The sequence below is a fragment of the Phocoena sinus genome, chromosome 7, assembly GCF_008692025.1.
Source record: "Phocoena sinus isolate mPhoSin1 chromosome 7, mPhoSin1.pri, whole genome shotgun sequence".
NCBI classification, from domain to species: Eukaryota; Metazoa; Chordata; class Mammalia; order Artiodactyla; family Phocoenidae; genus Phocoena; species Phocoena sinus.
Window position 1 is genome coordinate 29,706,304 of NC_045769.1, and position 17,901 is coordinate 29,724,204.

General features: G+C 38.8%; 1 protein-coding gene across 1 annotated transcript; it reads right to left on the reverse strand.

Moving 5' to 3' along the window:
- Positions 1–630: 630 nt before the first annotated feature.
- FAM237A (family with sequence similarity 237 member A) lies at positions 631–5,071 on the reverse strand. The gene is made up of 2 exons (XM_032636583.1): positions 4,656–5,071; positions 631–770 (listed from the first exon to the last, which is right to left on the reverse strand). Exons 1-2 carry the CDS (start codon positions 5,065–5,067, stop codon positions 631–633), a joined length of 552 nt encoding a protein of 183 aa, XP_032492474.1. The 5' UTR covers positions 5,068–5,071.
- Positions 5,072–17,901: the final 12,830 nt, after the last annotated feature.

Here is a 17,901-nt window from a genome sequence, read left to right on the forward strand (position 1 = left end):
CTACTGCTATTTTATTAGAGTTTGGATTATCATTAATGGTAACATTAAATATTGAAATAAAAAGACTCCAATAACATTACTTGGGGTCGAGAGCTTTTATTCATTTTGTTTCTATTAGAAGAATGCTTTATTCACCAGTTTTGTGTTTTGTTTTTTGCTTCACTCAGTTCAAAATATTCTAAAATATTCTTTCAGACAAAATTCAAGTAACTACCACCAATAACTGGTAATTAATAAATATAGTCTCTTATTGGCCTGTGCATAAACAATCCAGTGGTTAATATTTCCAAGTCATGCAGTGTATTCAAGTTAAATGTGTGGCACTCTAGTTCATTAACAATGTCAAGCATCCCAAAACAATGATCAAGATGAATACAAAGAATCTGAGTAGCACGATCCCCTACTCATCTTTGGAAGCTGTTTTAACTGTTTCATACAGTGGGATGATCTGGCAGTAATGTCGCCATTTGAAGGAACATGCTAGCAGCCTAAAAGAATGAAACTAAGTACTCAGAGAATGTGGCTTAAGCATCTCTGGATGCTCCCACCATTTCAAGTAAATAGACGATCAGTAGTCAAGAAAAAATATATATTTAAATTCCAAGATGTGCATTAGCTCTGAAGCTCGACTTATTTTCTCTTTATTTCCAGGCTACTGGTCACTTTTCCAATGAACTTAGACCCACTCCTATGTACGTGCATGTTTATCAAGCCTTCAATCAACTCTTTCTTCTTTAGGGAAGGGATTCTTGGTTGCTGAGGATATATACCTGAAAGTAGAGAAAAGCAACTAGTCATTAGGTCACCAAATTATTTTCAGGCTAATTAAGTATCAATGACTTGGTTTTTAAAAGAATGTTTACTGTTTCTGCCACTCGGCTATTAATATTCTGTATAGATTTTTTGCAGAGGTGTATTTGAAATTTTTATTTATGCAAAACTTTGTGTCCTATGAACTTTAATTGTATAATATGAATTAAGTAGATTATAATAAATACATTTCCTATTTGATTAATATGTATTAAAATATATTTTTCTGACTAAAAAAGTAAAAAATCTACTTATGAATTAAGTAGATTTTAATAAATACATTTCCTATTTGATTAATATGTATTAAAATATATTTTTCTGACTAAAAAAGTAAAAAATTGTCATCATATAATTTTAATATAAAAATATAAAGAAAAATGTTTAAACCACCCATAATACAATCTTCCAGAGAGAACCATAGTTTTACACATACATACTTTATACCATAATTTAGTTTACCATTACCCTATTATGGGACATTTAGATTATTTCCAATTTTCTGTTGCTATAAATAATATTGCAGTGAAGAGCCTTATACTGCAAATTGGCTACAGCTCTGAATGATTCTTTAGAATAGATTTCTAGATTCGTAATTTCTGAATATGTTGCTTACAAAATTTCTCAGAGTGAGTAAAGTAGAAAATCAAGCATTTGTGAATCTAACTTATATTTCTGAAGCATTGTTTTCTCTTCTGCTTAATGTTTAAAAAATAAGCATTATGAACATTTGCCGGCTAGTTAGACACTGACTGCAAACATCATCAAATTATAAATCTAAATTTTAACTTTCACGTCACAGAGGAAAGCAAAGACTCACAATTTTTCTAGACCGTCCAAACTGCCAGGTTCAGGCAGGTAAGTTTTTCTGTTCCTCTCAGGGGCAGAGCAAGATTTGTTGAAGGAAGAGATCATCATTTTTGACACAAACAAGGATATACTTCAAAATCCTTTCATTTGTATTAAAGCCTTTACCCTTGTGTTAACCTCAACTCTGTTATTTTCTATATGGGAGATATTATCAGCCTACTCTTTTCCTAAGTCAATTTCTCTCTCTCTCTCTCTCTCTCTCTCTCTCTCTCTCTCTGCCTTCACAGAATCCATCATAATTTAGTAGTGAAGCCTGGGTATACCCTCTTCAGCCTTCTGACCATTTTGGCACTCAGCTGTTAGCTTGTATCTTTCTAGACAAAATAACAATGCTCTTTTGAGTCTTCTCAAACGATGATATCTTGGGCCCTCAGAATTTTTGGAATTCTCATTTCTGGATCACCTCTGTTTCTGCTTATTAAAGTTATAAACCACCACAATGTCTAGGTCATCACTCAGCTCGGTAAGCTCTCCTTGGAGTAAGGCTCTTCCAGATTCTTTCTGTAGTTAAATCCACGCTTTTCATACATTTATTGTTTATAGAATCACAGAACTTCAGAACACAGAATGTGAAGAGACTTTAAGGGCCTTCTAATTCTTCCCATATCCCTCGTTTTCAGATGAAGAAACTGAGAGCTAAATAAGTCAATTAACTTGCCCAAGGTTACGTAGCTATTTGATATCTCTTGTTTTCATAGTTGCTGACTCAATATTAACAAATATATTAACATACAAAGTTATATAGGAGTTTTGTGTTTTTAATAAGGCATGATTCATTGCAACATTTCTCAAGTGAATTTAAACTATTTAACTTGAAGACATCAAAATAGCAAGAACCTTTCCAGGTATTATGTAGACACTCATTTTAGTTTTTCTCTTCTGCTCTGATGATGTGATTTCCCTGAGAACTATGGAGACAAACACCTCTTCACCCTCACCCCCATCCCAACCTAGTAGAATATTAATTCCCCAGGGACAAAAGAAAAAATTAGTGAAGAATCTGTGCAGGTACCTCCAGAGCCCAGTTGAGCCACTAGAGATTTAATCAAGCCTCTTGAGATGAAATCTCGATGTTCCTGAAACTAACTTTCAGACAGGGTCTCTTCTTGACCCAAGACCCTCTTTGACTGATTATACAATACAAATGGAAAGTCTTATTTCCTGGTCTGCAACAATTATGTCAAACATTAAAATAACTTCAATAAAGTGAAATGTTTACCCCTAATATTTGCAAAGCAACTCCTAGTAAAGTTTGCAGACCAGCTGGGTCAATAGCAACTCTGCAGCAAGATGAAGGAAGTGACTTCCAAAGCTGAAGACAAATCTACTTTTTTTTTTTGAAAAAAGAAGATACAAATGCCATGTTGAAGTATGCTCAGAAAATTACATGTAGTCTCAGACTATTATGGTAGCCTGTTGCAAGCAAGCAAACTGAAAGCTGTTTTTGAGATTATATATATATGTAATTTTAATATACAATTAAATTATATAATTTAATTAATTATAATATATAATTATAGATAATTATTTTCCTGTTAAGTTGAACACAAACATCATTTTCATTTATTCTATAGATACTTAAAGTGCAAAGTGAGTGCAAAATACAAAACAAGAAATAGTGGTAGTAATTTGAGTACCACTGTTAAGTAGAGTAAGAATGGAAAAAAAATAAAAAGAATGGAAAAAAGAGCCTACAGTACAGATGAAGAAAATACACAGTCCTTACTGATGCTGATACCTGGGAAGCCTCTGTTCAAAATATTTTTAAAATATTGGTAACCAACATTTAAAGATAGTCATTTTGCATTTCTGCTTTAGTAGCTAAACTGCTAAAAGAATATTTCCTCTAAAAAATGAAATTGGTTTAAGTGACAATAACACTTGCCAAATTAATAAATTTATCTATAAATAATTGCAGTGGATTATCTGGCTTTATGGATCAGCTAATAATATTTTTTGTTACTGAGGTTAAAACAAACTAGATATTTAAAGGTTCTACAATATCTTGGGAAAAGATTGATCTATAATTATTACTGTTAATTGCTATTTTAATAGATGCTTTACAGGAACATATAACAGTTCTCACAATCAAATGTACAATTGCAAAAATTATTTATGCTTCAGTTTTCCACTAGTGCATAAATAGTTACTACCACCCAAACAGCCCTTGCTGCAAGCTTTAGAAGCACATTGGTTGAAACAACACCAAAAAAGGAACAAAAACAGTATGAATAAGGCTGTTATTCTCAGCTTACAGTGATTTATTCACCCTCCTTCTAATTCTATAAAGGATATTCTAGTGCCCCTGGAGAAGACTGCATTTGAATACCATATTTACTTCAGTGAAAAATCTCTAAATTTGTAGGAAGTTCCAGATTTCTAAAAATTAATTACTCAGCTTGCTGGAAGTTAATTACTTATTTGCAATTTGTTCCAAAAAACAAGGAAGAGTGAATTTGCAAGCCAGCTGATTTTTCTACCATTTATCCATCAGCTAAGTAAGTACATCTCAAGGAGTCCTTCCCATTTACATGAAAGCAATTAGTTTTTGTTTTTCTATTTAAAAGGGACAAGAGCCTTCCCCAGGCTTATATTCAAATCTTCCCAATTCCATAGCAAGCGAACACAGGTTATGACTACCAATGTTCAGCCTTACTGAAAAAAATAATATTAATTTGGGGGCATCCCTTTATACCTTGATATTGTATTTTAGGGATCATGTCTTTTCCTACTTGTCTTTCTGATTCTTCTTTGCTGCTGTTGAAGTATGAAGATGAGGACAATGTTGATAAAAACAGCTACTGCAAATTACAAAAGGAAGTGCTATCTTCCTATCACTTGCGTACTCTTTGGGCTCACCCCTGAGGAGGCTATGTGTGGCAATGGATTGCCCTAAAGCCACTTCCCTCTTCCTCACAATTCAGCACATTCACACTTGATTGATCCTTTCAAAAGACATGGGACCTGGGGTTGACCACCTTTTTTTCTCCCTGTGTGCTGTGGATGCACTGCTGAGATCTTCTCTTCCTCTCCAGCCAATTGCCTCCTTCCTAAGCCATGGTTTCTGGAGAGGACACAGTCCACATAGATGTCCCAGAAGAGTTGGGCCAGATCCCAAAACAATGCCCCATGCTGCAGGTTCTCAGATGACTTCAGGTAGATCATAAAATCCCAGAAACCTGAAACAGTGTTGGAAATTTGAGGCTTCCACATTTCTAGGAGGAGTACTGAGGAAGATTCCCAGCACTGAGGATCAGCTTGGTTAAGAGCCAGCAGATCTGTCTGGCTGTGACAGAAGAAAGGAGACACACAGCATATTCCCACAATGAGCAGGGAGCAGGTGAGACTCAAGTGGCGGTAGATCCCTCCTCTGTTCCCAGGATTGGCCATGGCCTTGAAACTGTGCAAGATGGAAATATTTCATATGAGTTCCTGCTTGTGCTCCACTCAGTAAAGAAAATAATTATGCCTTTAAGAACCTTGGTGCCAGCAAAGGAAACATACCATCATCTCTGGGAAAAGTCTTATCCTACCTCCCATTTCACAAGCCCAATTCTATCTAAAATGATGCACTGTCAAGCCAGGTAGTACAAAACCAAGATGCTTAGATTAAGAAAGATTTATTCCTAAGATGTGCTCTTTTGTAAGATAAATAAGTAAACTTGGTTTTCCCTAGTACAGAGAAATATAGTTTAAAAGCGTATTAAGTGAAATTTTTCAGTCTTGCTACATGGCTTTTATTATTCTATAATTGCATAATTTAGCCTAGCTATCCTAAACCAGGACTCCCATGCAATTAAGAATTTGAACATATTTTACCCTTGGATGCTTTCCTATTATGGTTCCTTTTATTATTAAAAAAAAGGCATAAGAATTGTAAAATGTTATAAATAAAAAATAAACACAAGATAGTGTGATAAAAGTATGGGAAACAAGGTATATTCAACCCATTAGAGTAGAATTAACAAACATTTTACAAACACCTGAAATGTTCTGCAATTCTGACATAACTTTCATAAAGATGATCTTTTCTCATTTTTCTCGTCTTGCTATAAATCTCAAGAATTTTAACAAAAATTATTTGCCTCTCATTCAGCTTTTCTGGCTTTCACAGCCGGTTGCAATAAAACCAAGACATCCATATATACTTTGAAATTATTATGTTACACTTCAGACAAGTCCAATGAGAAATGATGTACTTAAAATAATAATAAACCGGACTTCCCTGGTGGCTCAGTGGTTGAGAGTCTGCCTGCCAATGCAGGGGACACGGGTTCGTGCCCCGGTCCGGGAAGATCCCACATACCATGGAGCTGCTGGGCCCGTGAGCCATGGCCGCTGAGCCTGCGCGTCCAGAGCCTGTGCTCCGCAACGGGAGAGGCCACAGCAGTGAGAGACCCGCGTACCGCAAAAAAAAAAATAATAAAAACAAACCAAATTTTTTCCCAGGAAAAAAGGTTTACCTGAATCTTCACAAATGTATATGATATACAAAATGTATATTACACTTAAACAACTCTAGTGTAAAGAAAAAGCAGGAGGGCATATACAGCTGACTTTCAGTTTTATATTTCCAAATCTTTTAGATGTTAGTATCATGAAGGCAAGCATGGCACAGCTCATGGGAATTCTCATGAGGATATGTCTATATTGGAAACATTTCATGATAACACCATGAGGTGGAATCTTTCTCTTCTGTACAGCAGCAAAACATATTGAGTCTCCCTTAAACCGGTATTTCAGAAACTGTCTTTGAACAGGCACATTCCTGAAGAGGCATGTTGAGATACAAAATTATTCAAAAATATTTCCTCTATATTTCAGATTATTTACACAGGATACCTACCTGAACAAAATCAAATTTAATATGTCCTCTTCTGAACTAAAATATCAAAGTCGAGGGGCCGCAAAAGTTTTTCCTTAGGGGACAAGTCGAAGCTGTCAGCGCTAAGTTTATTAGAAGACCAGGGGAGGGATACTGTCCAGGGTGCTGAAGTTGGCGAGTCCGGGACTCGCTGCCCGCTCGCGCCGCAGCGCTCACATTGGCTCCGTCAGGTTCCCTCCCCTTCTGAGAGTCTTCCCCAAGCCTGGAAGTTCCTCAACCCTGGGATCCTGCGTGTGTCCTGCCACAAGCCCCGCGCTGTGCTCCCTACGTCTCGATCCCGCACCTGGTTCCACCACCTCTCCCTCCTCAGGGCGGAGCTGCCTGGGACACCCTGTGTCCTTCGTGCCCCATTAGCCTCCTTACTCCGCGGCTTGACTCCCAGGTCACAGAAGGGAGCCCCTCCGCAATTACCTGCGCAGCCCTGTCTGGATTCCTTGGAGTGCGTGGAGAGAAAATGTCCAGACTGCTCCCTGAGCAAGCGGCGGTCCCCACCTTCAGCGTCCTGAAGGTTACGGTGCCTCTTCTTAAGCAGTGGGAGTGCTCGGCGCCTCTTCAAGTCTACGTCAAAACGCCAGGAAACGGCCGCCACCTCTCGCCCCCAAGTCCATCTCCTGCACCCTCCTCTTCCCTCCCTCCCCTGAAGATTTCGTTTCAGAAAACAAGGAGGCTTAGCCGCACACACCTCATTGACACTGACCCCTACCCCCTCCTCCACCAGCGGAACTGAGCCTTTTGTGTGGTTGGCTTCCCGGTCCTACGTTGGGAGGCGTGACACTGCTGGCGGGAACTGGAAAGTTGGGGCCCAGTCCCGCGCCCTTCAAGGAGCAAGTGGGGCTCCCTAGATCTCTACTCTCCAGACGTTCCTTGTTTGAGAGTAAAGTGATAGCAGGGAAGACTCAGGACTCCTAGGGTCGGAGAATGCACGTGGGTGCCCTCACAGCGGTCAGTAAGGAAATTAAGGTGCATCCCAGTGACATCCTCGGTGTGAATTTCTCCTGCCTGCCTGTGGTCCAGGGCTCCGAAAAGAAACACACCCTTGAGGCAAGAACGCAGGTAGGGACAAGGCACCACTGGAAGCTCCCCTTGACTGGGGACAGGAGACCCCATTATCTCCAGGCTCTGTGGCTTGGATCACCCCAGGAGCCCGAGCTGCTGCTAGTATTGCTTGAGTCAGCCCACTGCTCAAGATTTCCCAGAGGGGTTCCTGCTTTCCAAGAAGAGGAGACGTCTGGGATTCTCTCTGGTTCTCAACTCAAAGCTAGTTAATATCCTAGTCAGTCCTGTCACATTTTAGGGGCTCTGCTGAGAATTAAGGCCCACCCTAACTGAAATACACCCAGACCAAGAGCCTGAGGCAAAAGTCTTACCTTTGCCACGGTTTCCAGGTTTTGCCCCCTCACCTCAAAACCCTCGAAGCATCCTGAAAACCACTGGTAGTCTCCACTAACCGAAGGCTTTTGTGCCAGCTCAGTAGTATCCATGGTTACCTTCCAGAGGGGCACAGGGAGGAACCCAGGCTTATAGCAAGGTTTACCAAAGACTCGAGGAACATCCCCTCTACCCAAGTGGTAGGAAGAGATCTCAAGAGGATTCCTAGGGTTTCTGGGCTTTTTCTCTTCCTCTGAAATCAGTTTCTCAATCTGTGAACTGAACATACTAATGTCTGCTTCTATTTATCTTCTAAGGAAGTGGGAAAAGATCATAAATGAGGGCTTCAACTTGCTTCCTGAACTTCAAGGAGCTCTCAGCTTCTTGGAGAAGATAATTACAGAAGCATAGTGTGTGAACACAAGGGATAGAGATTGGTGTGGGAGAACCCTGAGAAAGGAAAAGGGGAAGGAGGGGGCAGAGACAGTGTGTTTGAGGAGGTGACTGGTGACCTTCTTGAAGAAAAAGTTATACAGTTTTCCTGGAGCCATGGTGCGGGGGTTGGGGGGGGGGTGGATGGTCTCCTTCAGGCAGGGAAGTTAGCACGATCAAAGGCAGGGAGGGAGCAGTCCTGTGCTTCTGGGGAAAATCGTCAAGTGATAGGAAGAAGGGAAGTCAAGGGAAGGAGTGCAGAGAGAGAAAGGAGAACAGAGGTAAAGATGTGGGGATTTAATTCTGGTTTTAGACATGTTGAAAGTTACACTACCCTTGAAAATATTGGTATATAAATATGCAGTGCTTACTTTATTTTCAAGTGCCTGTGTGTCAGGCACTATTCTAGATGCTGTGCACACAGAAGGAATAAAACAAATTCCCTGTACTCATGGAGCTTATACTGTAGTGGGGGTGGGAGAAGAAAATTTATATTTTAATTTAAAAATTATATATGGATAATGATTTGTGTTTCTAGTTTCTGGGTTAAATGATGAGTTTACAGCTGTGTATCAAAAGCAAACACACAACTAGTTAATTAAATAAACAAATAGTGTGATGAGTCAATAATGAGTGTTTATAATCCTGAAGCCTGAGGAAAATTATATGTGTAATGTGTCAGTTATGGTACGAAAAAAACGAAGGATCACCAAGAAAAAGTAAAGTGGGACTAGGAAAGGATAATGGGGGAAGAGCTATTTTATATGGAATATTGAGAAGTCCTTCCTGAGGAAGAGATATTTATGTAAAGATTTATTAATGTGAAAGAGTGAGTCGTGCATATGTATGTGAGAGAATGCTCCAGGTAGAGCATAGGGGAAGCATAATTGCCTTGGAACATACATGGTGTGATAAGAGTGTTTTCTGGGTATTGTGGTAGGAGATAAGGTCAGAAAGGTGGTCAGAAATCCACTCTGGTTGCTCAGTAGAACACAGACTAGAGGGGAGCAAAGGCAGAGGCAGGGAGTCCAGTTAGGAGCTACTGCAATAATCCAGATGAGATGTAATAGTGGCTTAGATAAGGGTGGTAGCAGTACAGTTGGTGTAAGTGATCAGATTCTGAATATATTTTGATGGTAGAAAGGACAGGATTTATTGATAGACTGGATGTATTGTGCAAGAAAAAGAGAAAAATTCAAGATTGCTTCAAGTTTTGGGGGCTAGGCAAATGGAGGTTTGGAGCCATCAGCTGAGAGAGGAAAAATGGTTTGAGGAATAGGTTTGGGAAAGGGAACTCAAGAATATGTTTTGCTACAAGGATATATTGTACAGTGTAGAGAATATAGCCAATATTTTATAATAACTTCAAACAGACTAAAATAGATAAAATTTTGAATCACCATGTTGTACACCTGAAACTAATAAAAAAAAAAGAATTTACTTTTCAGCACGTTAAGTTTGAGATGACTGACATCAAAATGGAGAAGCTGAATAGTCAAGGAAGAAGAGGGAACTAAAGATAAACACACACCTAGCGCTCAAGAAAGAAGTCTAAATTCAGGATTTTGTCAACCTGTGGGCAATAGTTCAAAACCTCATAGGAAAGTATGTAAAGTGGGTACAATAGTAACCTAGAGATAGAATCTGGGAAATGTCAATATCTAAATGATTAAAAAGTAGAGTTAAGAGGAACCAGGAGAATGTGGTGCCTTGGAAACCAATGAGATAAAGATTTTCACAGAGGGAAGAAACAAACCACAGCACACAAATTCAGAAAAGGGAGTCCGTAAAATGAAGATAAAGAATTTTCCATTGGCTCTAAAAAAATAGTACGTCACCAAATTTCTTATTAAGAACAATTTTGACTGAGTGTTGGGGGAGAAATGGTGAGCTGAGGCAGAAATGGAAAGCAAGGAAGTGCAGACAGCCCCTGAGAAACACTTTCTACGAAGTTTAGAAAAGAAGAGGGAGAAGAATTGGAACAGGAGGTTAGGGGTTGGGTCTTTGTTATGTTTACAAGCTGAGGGAGAGAAACCAACAGACAGGGAGGAGTTTAAATTCAAGATAGAAGGAGGATACATCTGTGTATGGTATGTTGGATGGAGAGCAGGAGTTGAGAGAGATGGTGACCAATGGTCTCAGTTTCTTAATGAACTAAGGTCCGTAGTCGTTCACAAAAAGTGAATGAGAGGAGGTATTAAATAAGGAATTTAAGGAGAGTGAAAAGGCTTTGAATAATCTTTGAAAAGAAGAGAAAGAAGAGAGGAGATAAGAGAAGGGAGAGAAAGAGACTAAAGGAAGTACTAAATGCCCAGGCAAATTTTGAGACCATGAATTTGTAACAGACCATTTTGCATGCTTGTTTGGTTTTTATGAGGCAGAATAGCTTGTGGATGAAGCTCCAAACTGCCTGGGTTTGCGCCATATCTCCCTCATGTGTCATATTTGATTGATTCCTAGATGCAAATTTTCACATTTAACACCACTGAAATCAGGTTTTATCTATCAGCTGAAGGCACCTTACAATCAGAATTGCAATATTTTCTTTTGCTTTTTTTCAGATAATGAGATCTCTACAATTGACGGTGTCTTCTATTTGATGTAATACTTTGTACAAGTTACTTAACCCTTACGAAACAGTTTTCTTGCGTGTAAAATGGGCAAAAATCTCCCTATGGCTAGTGAGGGTAAAATGAGTTCATACACGCAAGGCAATTAGAACGGTGCTGCATATAGCAAAGTGTTTGTTAAATGCCAGTTATTATTCTTCTCCTTCAGTGCTCATCTGACTGAATGTAGGAGAAAAGAACGGTCATGATTATATTGGTCCTGTGTTAGAACTTTTTTGGGCAAATGCTGATGAAGGAGAGGGATGCAAAGGAATCAAGGGTATACACAGGTTAGAAAAAAAGAAGAGACGAGAGGTAGAGAGATGAAAGACTGGTTGGAAATGAAGAAAACTGAAGCCCTGTTGAAGGAAAAAAACACGTAAGAGGAGTAAAAAAGGGGACACTGAAAGGTACTAGTCGGGAAGAGGGATATTCAGGCTTCAGATTTCAGAGGTGGAGCAGCTCTGTATTCTGAGCACAGCCTCTGAAGTGAGTGGCTGAAGAGAAGTGAAGGTAAAGACCACTGTAGTTGGGCTCCAGCTGTACTATAATAAGTAATAATAAGATATAAGTATAATAAGATGATAAATTGAAATGGTCACCCCAGCTTTATAGCAGCTGAGGGTGTGTGACATTGCCATCCCAACCAGAAATACTAGGACAACTCTTGCCAATGGGAGCTAAGACTTTAAAAATATATATTTTAAAAAGCCTAGCTAGTGTCTGCTCATATACTTTTTTTCTTTTCTTTTCAATATAATTACTTGGAACTGGAAGTTTCGACCTTTAGTAAAACTTTTTATAATGCCAGTCTAGAAAATACTGCTTTGATTAAACATTTCTCTTAAATACCATTTACCAACTTGCACTTGAAATTTAAGTAGTCATCTTATGAATATTTTTATTTAGAAGATCTTAATAACTATATATTCTGTTGTAACATACATTTAGAATTCCTTGCTTAGGGCAATTTGGAGAGATTCTTGGAAAGAAATATGTATCTTTAATCTGAACCTTACTAATAATTGCAAGAGGAAAATGGCACACTAATTCTTGCATTTCAATAAAAAGAAAGCCACCATCAAATCATTTTAATGAAACATTTAATACTCTGTTAAACATATAAGTTTGCTTAGTTTGATATCTTATCCCTGTGGTTTCATTTCCACAGACTAGCCTCTCTCTAACAATGACACACATTTGATTAGCACCTACATTTTACCAAACATTATTTTCATATATAAGGTCTCACATTTATTCTCCTCTTTCCCCCCAGTTTGCTGCTAAGGGATTTTCCTTAAGTTAATTGGTAAGAATTAGAACATGGTTCTGTTTCCAAAACTTAGCTTTACACATTGTCATTTATCTGTCCTAAACAATGTGCTTGTACAAACACATACACTGACTGTCACTCTCTATTCTCTTCACAGTAGTCTATCCTTATTCCCCTATTGGCTCCCCAATACCAACTGGGAGGGAGCATATGGCAGGTACAACTCACTGACAGAATAATTTTAACAAGTTACATCTGGAATCAATCCATTACATCATCATTATGACTTGTTAAAAAATAGTCATTTAAAATGACATGACGCTAAATAACCGGCTTGACTGGCATTTGTCATCCGGAGAGTTGTTTCAGTTTTGTGCGGTTGCAGCCTAGGCTGAAAGAATGACTAGTGGAGAAGTAAATCGCAATTAGCTGATGTGACCCATGGGTAGATTTTCTGATTTTTGCCACTGGAAGCAATTCTCAAAGACATTAAAAAGGACTTTCGGGGCTTCCCTGGTGGCGCAATGGTTGAGAGTCCGCCTGCCGATGCAGGGTACACGGGTTCATGCCCCGGTCTGGGAAGATCCCACGTGCCGCGGAGCGGCTGGGCCCGTGAACCATGGCCGCTGAGCCTGCACGTCCGGAGCCTGTGCTCCGCAACGGGAGAGGCCATGGCGGTGAGAGGCCCGCGTACCAGGGAAAAAAAAAAAAGGACTTCCGATTAATTTTAATGAAATTCGAGAGCAGTTATATAGATAGTTTGCATCTTCAGCAGTGCATGAGTTTGCAAGTGATGGGGCCAGCCTTTAAGAATAGGGTGCTTCTTTAACATTTAGGATCAGATAGTAAAAATAATTACTTTCTCTCATTTTTTTGTGCTTTTCCATCATTTGAAGATGGCAATAAACAAGGACAATTTCCTGGAATGCCCATTGGGATAAATGGATTAGTCAGTCTTTAAGTGTCATCAAATTCATAAGGACAAGTTGAAGTAAGTAGTCAGATGATATTGGACATTGATTCTAAAATGTGCAGAAAAGGAAAGCTACTCGGGAATACAAGAATGGTTCATTCATATTTTTCCTACTTATACAGTGAAAATACTATGGTTATGATAACACGTTTAGTGGTGGTTTCTTTCTAGGGTACTTCTCAAGATACATTCATCTTTCGCCCATTCTTTCCAGTAGGTTGCAAAGCCCATAGGGATTCCTGTGGCTTTGTCAAGAGAGGAGTGTATGTCTTTGCAATAACCCCAGCACTTTAAGAGTGACTACTGTAAGTATTGGCTTTTCAGAATTGTCCCATCTTTTGGGCTACTCATTTCCAAAGAAGACTACAAGTGATTTGTTTTCTATTTGTTTTACATACCACGGCAACAATGACAAGATCTAAGCTTTTAGCAACAGTAAGTTTTTTTCCCTAAGGCTTCAGTTATGATGGAGTATCGGAAAACCACATATAATCTCTACGTCAACATAATAGGTGGAGCAGAGGGATTTACAGCTCAGAAAGCCAGAGGTCTACTGACAATTAAGGACTTCTGCCAAGAAGAAAACATCTGTGAAGGGACAAATAAGAACATAGACCTATATGTTGAAGGCATAAAACATCTTACAGTATGAGAAGGGCTCCTGGGATGAGAAATTTTTCCTTGACTGCGTGTGTCTAGGGGAGTTAGCTGTACTCTGCTCTAGATTCCTACACAGTTTTGTGCATACTTCCATTATATGCTTACTATACTCTATTTGTTATGTATGCTTATCTGTCTCTCCTCACCATCCCCCTCTTACCCTAACCAGCAGCAAAGCTCTTTCAGACTGGGAATCATGTCTGACTACTCTCAGCTTTAGAGCCCAACACACATATAACTTCTTAATTAATATTGGTTGAAGTTATTTATGAGAATAGTCTCATTTTGAACCCAACGCTGGAGTAGTGAGGGTCATTAGTCAACTTTGCACTGATGAAATTTCTTTTTCATGTCTGGAAAAAGAAATCAAAATGTCCGTCAGCCAATTTAGAGGGGTTTTTTTTGTTTTTTCTTTATTTGGTGCCCCCTTTTTTTTAAAATCATGCTTTTGCTGAATGGAAATATTGCTTTGATGTGATTATGGACACATCCTCTGAAATGGGGTTTTTGATTGAAAGACTATAATCTAAACGTAGAAGTTAAGCATAAAAGTATAAAATCATTTCCCCTGAGGGAAATAACATTGCTCATCCAGTGACAGGATTTTCATGTTCAGTCATTGGAAAAAGGGAAACATTCAAAATCTAGTTTGAGATCATTTTTGTAACATGGTGTATTAACTAGGAATTCGTTAAGCTACCAGATATATATATATATATATATATATATATATATATATATATATATATATATATATTAGCTTAACTGAAAAGGGGTTTATTTTTCTTACCTAATAAGAAACCTGGAAACATGTGGCTGCTGATGTTAGTTCAGTGGCCCAAGGATATCAGGCCCATGTTTCTATGATTCCCTTAACCTTTCCTTGGACTCACAAGTTAGTTGCCGCAGCTCCAGACATCACATCTACATTCAAGGCAGGAAGTAGGTGAAAGGGTTGTTTCAGCTCAGCCACATCTGTTATATTTTTCTGTTAATTAATTTATTTGTTAGTTTATTCATTTATTTATTTAGGCTGTGTTGGGTCTTTGTTGCTGCACGCGGGCTTTCTCTAGTTGCGGCAAGCGGGGGCTACTCTTCGTTGCGGTGCACGGGCTTCTCATCGTGGTGGCTTCTCTTGTTGTGGAGCACAGGCTGTAGGCATGCAGGTTTCAGTAGCTGTGGCACGCAGGCTCAGTAGTTGTGGCTCACAGGCTCTAGAGCACAGGCTCCGAAGTTGTCACACACGGCCTTAGCTATTCCACAGCATGTGCGATCTTCCCGGGCCAGGCCTCGAACCCGTGTCCCCTGCATTGGCAGGTGGATTCTTAACCACTGCGCCACCAGGGAAGTCCCCACACATCTGTTACTTTTTAATCAAGAAAGTAAAAACATTTCTATGACCTTCATCAGTGGACTAAGTCTTAATTCATGGACTACAAAGATGTTACATGGTCATTTATAGATACAAGTAAGTCTGAGGGAAAGAGCTCCAGTAAGACAGTAAAGTACTTTGCCCAGGGAGTTGGGAATGGCTGTTGGGGAAGCAATCAGCAAAGTCAATCCCATAAGGCAACGTGACCTGATGGAAAACTGTGCATTGAATAAATTCAACTTTAATCTAAATTGGAATAACTCCACTGCTGTTTATCTTTATTTTCTTAGATCTTAACTTCTTTACCTTAAAAATAGAAGGTTTAATATTATTCACCAAACATTGCATACTTGAGAAACAGAGAATGCTGGTAAGACTACAATGATGCACCACCAAACATGAAATAGCTGGTGGGAAGCAGCCGCATAGCACAGGGAGATCAGCTCAGTGCTTTGTGACCGCCTAGAGGGGTGGGGTAGGGAGGCTGGGAGGGAGGGAGACGCAAGAGGGAAGAGATATGGGAACAGATGTATAACTGATTCACTTTGTTATAAAGCAGAAACTGACACACCATTGTAAAGCAATTATACCCTAATAAAGATGTAAAAAAAAAAAGAATACAATGATGGTTGCATAATCTACTTGGTGTTAGATCTGAAAGCCCCTTCTTTCTAGAACTTTGAGCAAATAATTTCCACTCTCCTACATATCAATGTTCTCTGCAAATTAAATGGGTCCAAATGGATAATCTCAAAATTCTCTTCTGCTTTACCAATTTATTATTCTATGATTGGTGGTAATAATCTATTAATTGAATAAATGTCTTGAAATCCTGGAGTTTAGAAAATTATTGAAATTAAGAATTAAAAGTGGTACAATCACTGTAGAAAGGACTTAAACATTGATATACCCCATGAATAAGCAATTACACCCGTCAGTATAAACACCAGAGAAATTCTTTCACTTGTACACTGATAAATATATATGAGAATGTTTAGATACCATTCATATGGAAAATACCCAGAAACTATTCAAATGCCAAAAAGATAGGGAATAAATAAATAAATAAGTTGTAGTATGTTCACCCAATTGCTATCACAGGCATTAAAATGAAGTACAGCTAGTTGGAACACCATGTATGGTGTTATAAATATAATATTGAGAAGGAAAAATTCGTCTCCAAAGATTATATATAAAATTTCAATACCTTTTTTATAAAGTTAAAATAACTAAAACCAAACAACATATGTATTAGAAATATGTAAAATTATAAAGCTAGGTATGTTTTCAGACGGCAATGAAATTATTATGAGTCTAATGTAATTACATTAGAAGTAATTACATTAGAAGGGAAGAGAGAAGAGTCCAATGGATAAGATGGAAAAGTTTCACAGATAATGTTAACTACTGTCAATGCTCTAATTATCACACCGAGTAGTAGATTCATAGATATTTTTATAGGATTTTAAATAAATAAGTAGGTGAATAAATAAGTACATACTTGCATACAAAAGGCCAAGGGACTGATAGATTATATCAAGAACAAAGGATTACGCTTAATCCCATTCTGTTTACTTAAATTTCAAGTAAAAAAAATTATAAGTCCATATCATCTATGGAAGTTATTTTAGAAAAGACTTTAAGCTCATGTTTTCATTCCGTATAGAAAACAAATGACGCAAAAATAGTAGAATATTTTGGTTATTTATGATGTCTTCTATTAGACCACCTAGTAATTTAATAGTGCTAATAAAACAAGGAAGGAAATCACAAGCATACCACACCCTACCCTGAAATCCAGTCCCTCTAAGGATGACAACAGTCACTATTCTCTTTTATCACCAGTCTCATCCCTGTGATCCTTCTCTGGAGTGAGGTCGGGACAGTGAGATATGAGGGTCCATCCACGGCATCTTCCTGCGCAGAGAGGAGGTTTTTTTGTTTTTGTTTTTGTTTTGTTGTTGTTGTTGTTGCGGTACGCGGGCCTCTCACTGCTGTGGCCTCTCCCGTTGCGGAGCACAGGCTCCGGACGCACAGGCTCAGCGGCCATGGCTCACGGGCCCAGCCGCTCCGCGGCATGTGGGATCTTCCCGGACCGGTGCACGAACCCGTGTCCCCTGCATTGGCAGGCGGACTCTCAACCGCTGCGCCACCAGGGAAGCCCCTGACTTCTAACTTTTTATGATCTTCAATCCATGCAAGCTTTGAGATTGCATCAGTACTCATTAGAACAAAACGTCAGCCCCTTATGCTTATAAAATTCACTTGTATCGACCAAATTCATGTGTCATTAGTCACACATACCTGAAGCTACTGAAACCTACTAGAATATGTGGAGAGCACACACTGCTTCACCATTCAGCCACTCTGCAATCAGGCTCCTTTTTAACCCTCCCCTCACCCCTGCAGAAATTGAGGTGACCACCTCTCCTGTAATGACCAGCACCTGCTGAAACAGAGTAAATTTCTTTTAACAGGACCCATGCTTCTGACATATCTGAGGGTGATATCCTAGGGGAATTTAAATTTATACATAATTTTTATAGGTATAGATTTAGAAGAGCATATTACATATTCAAATATATATACACATATCTATGTTTGTATGTATGTATATGTATATCCATCCTATCTTGGGATCCCATATTTTGA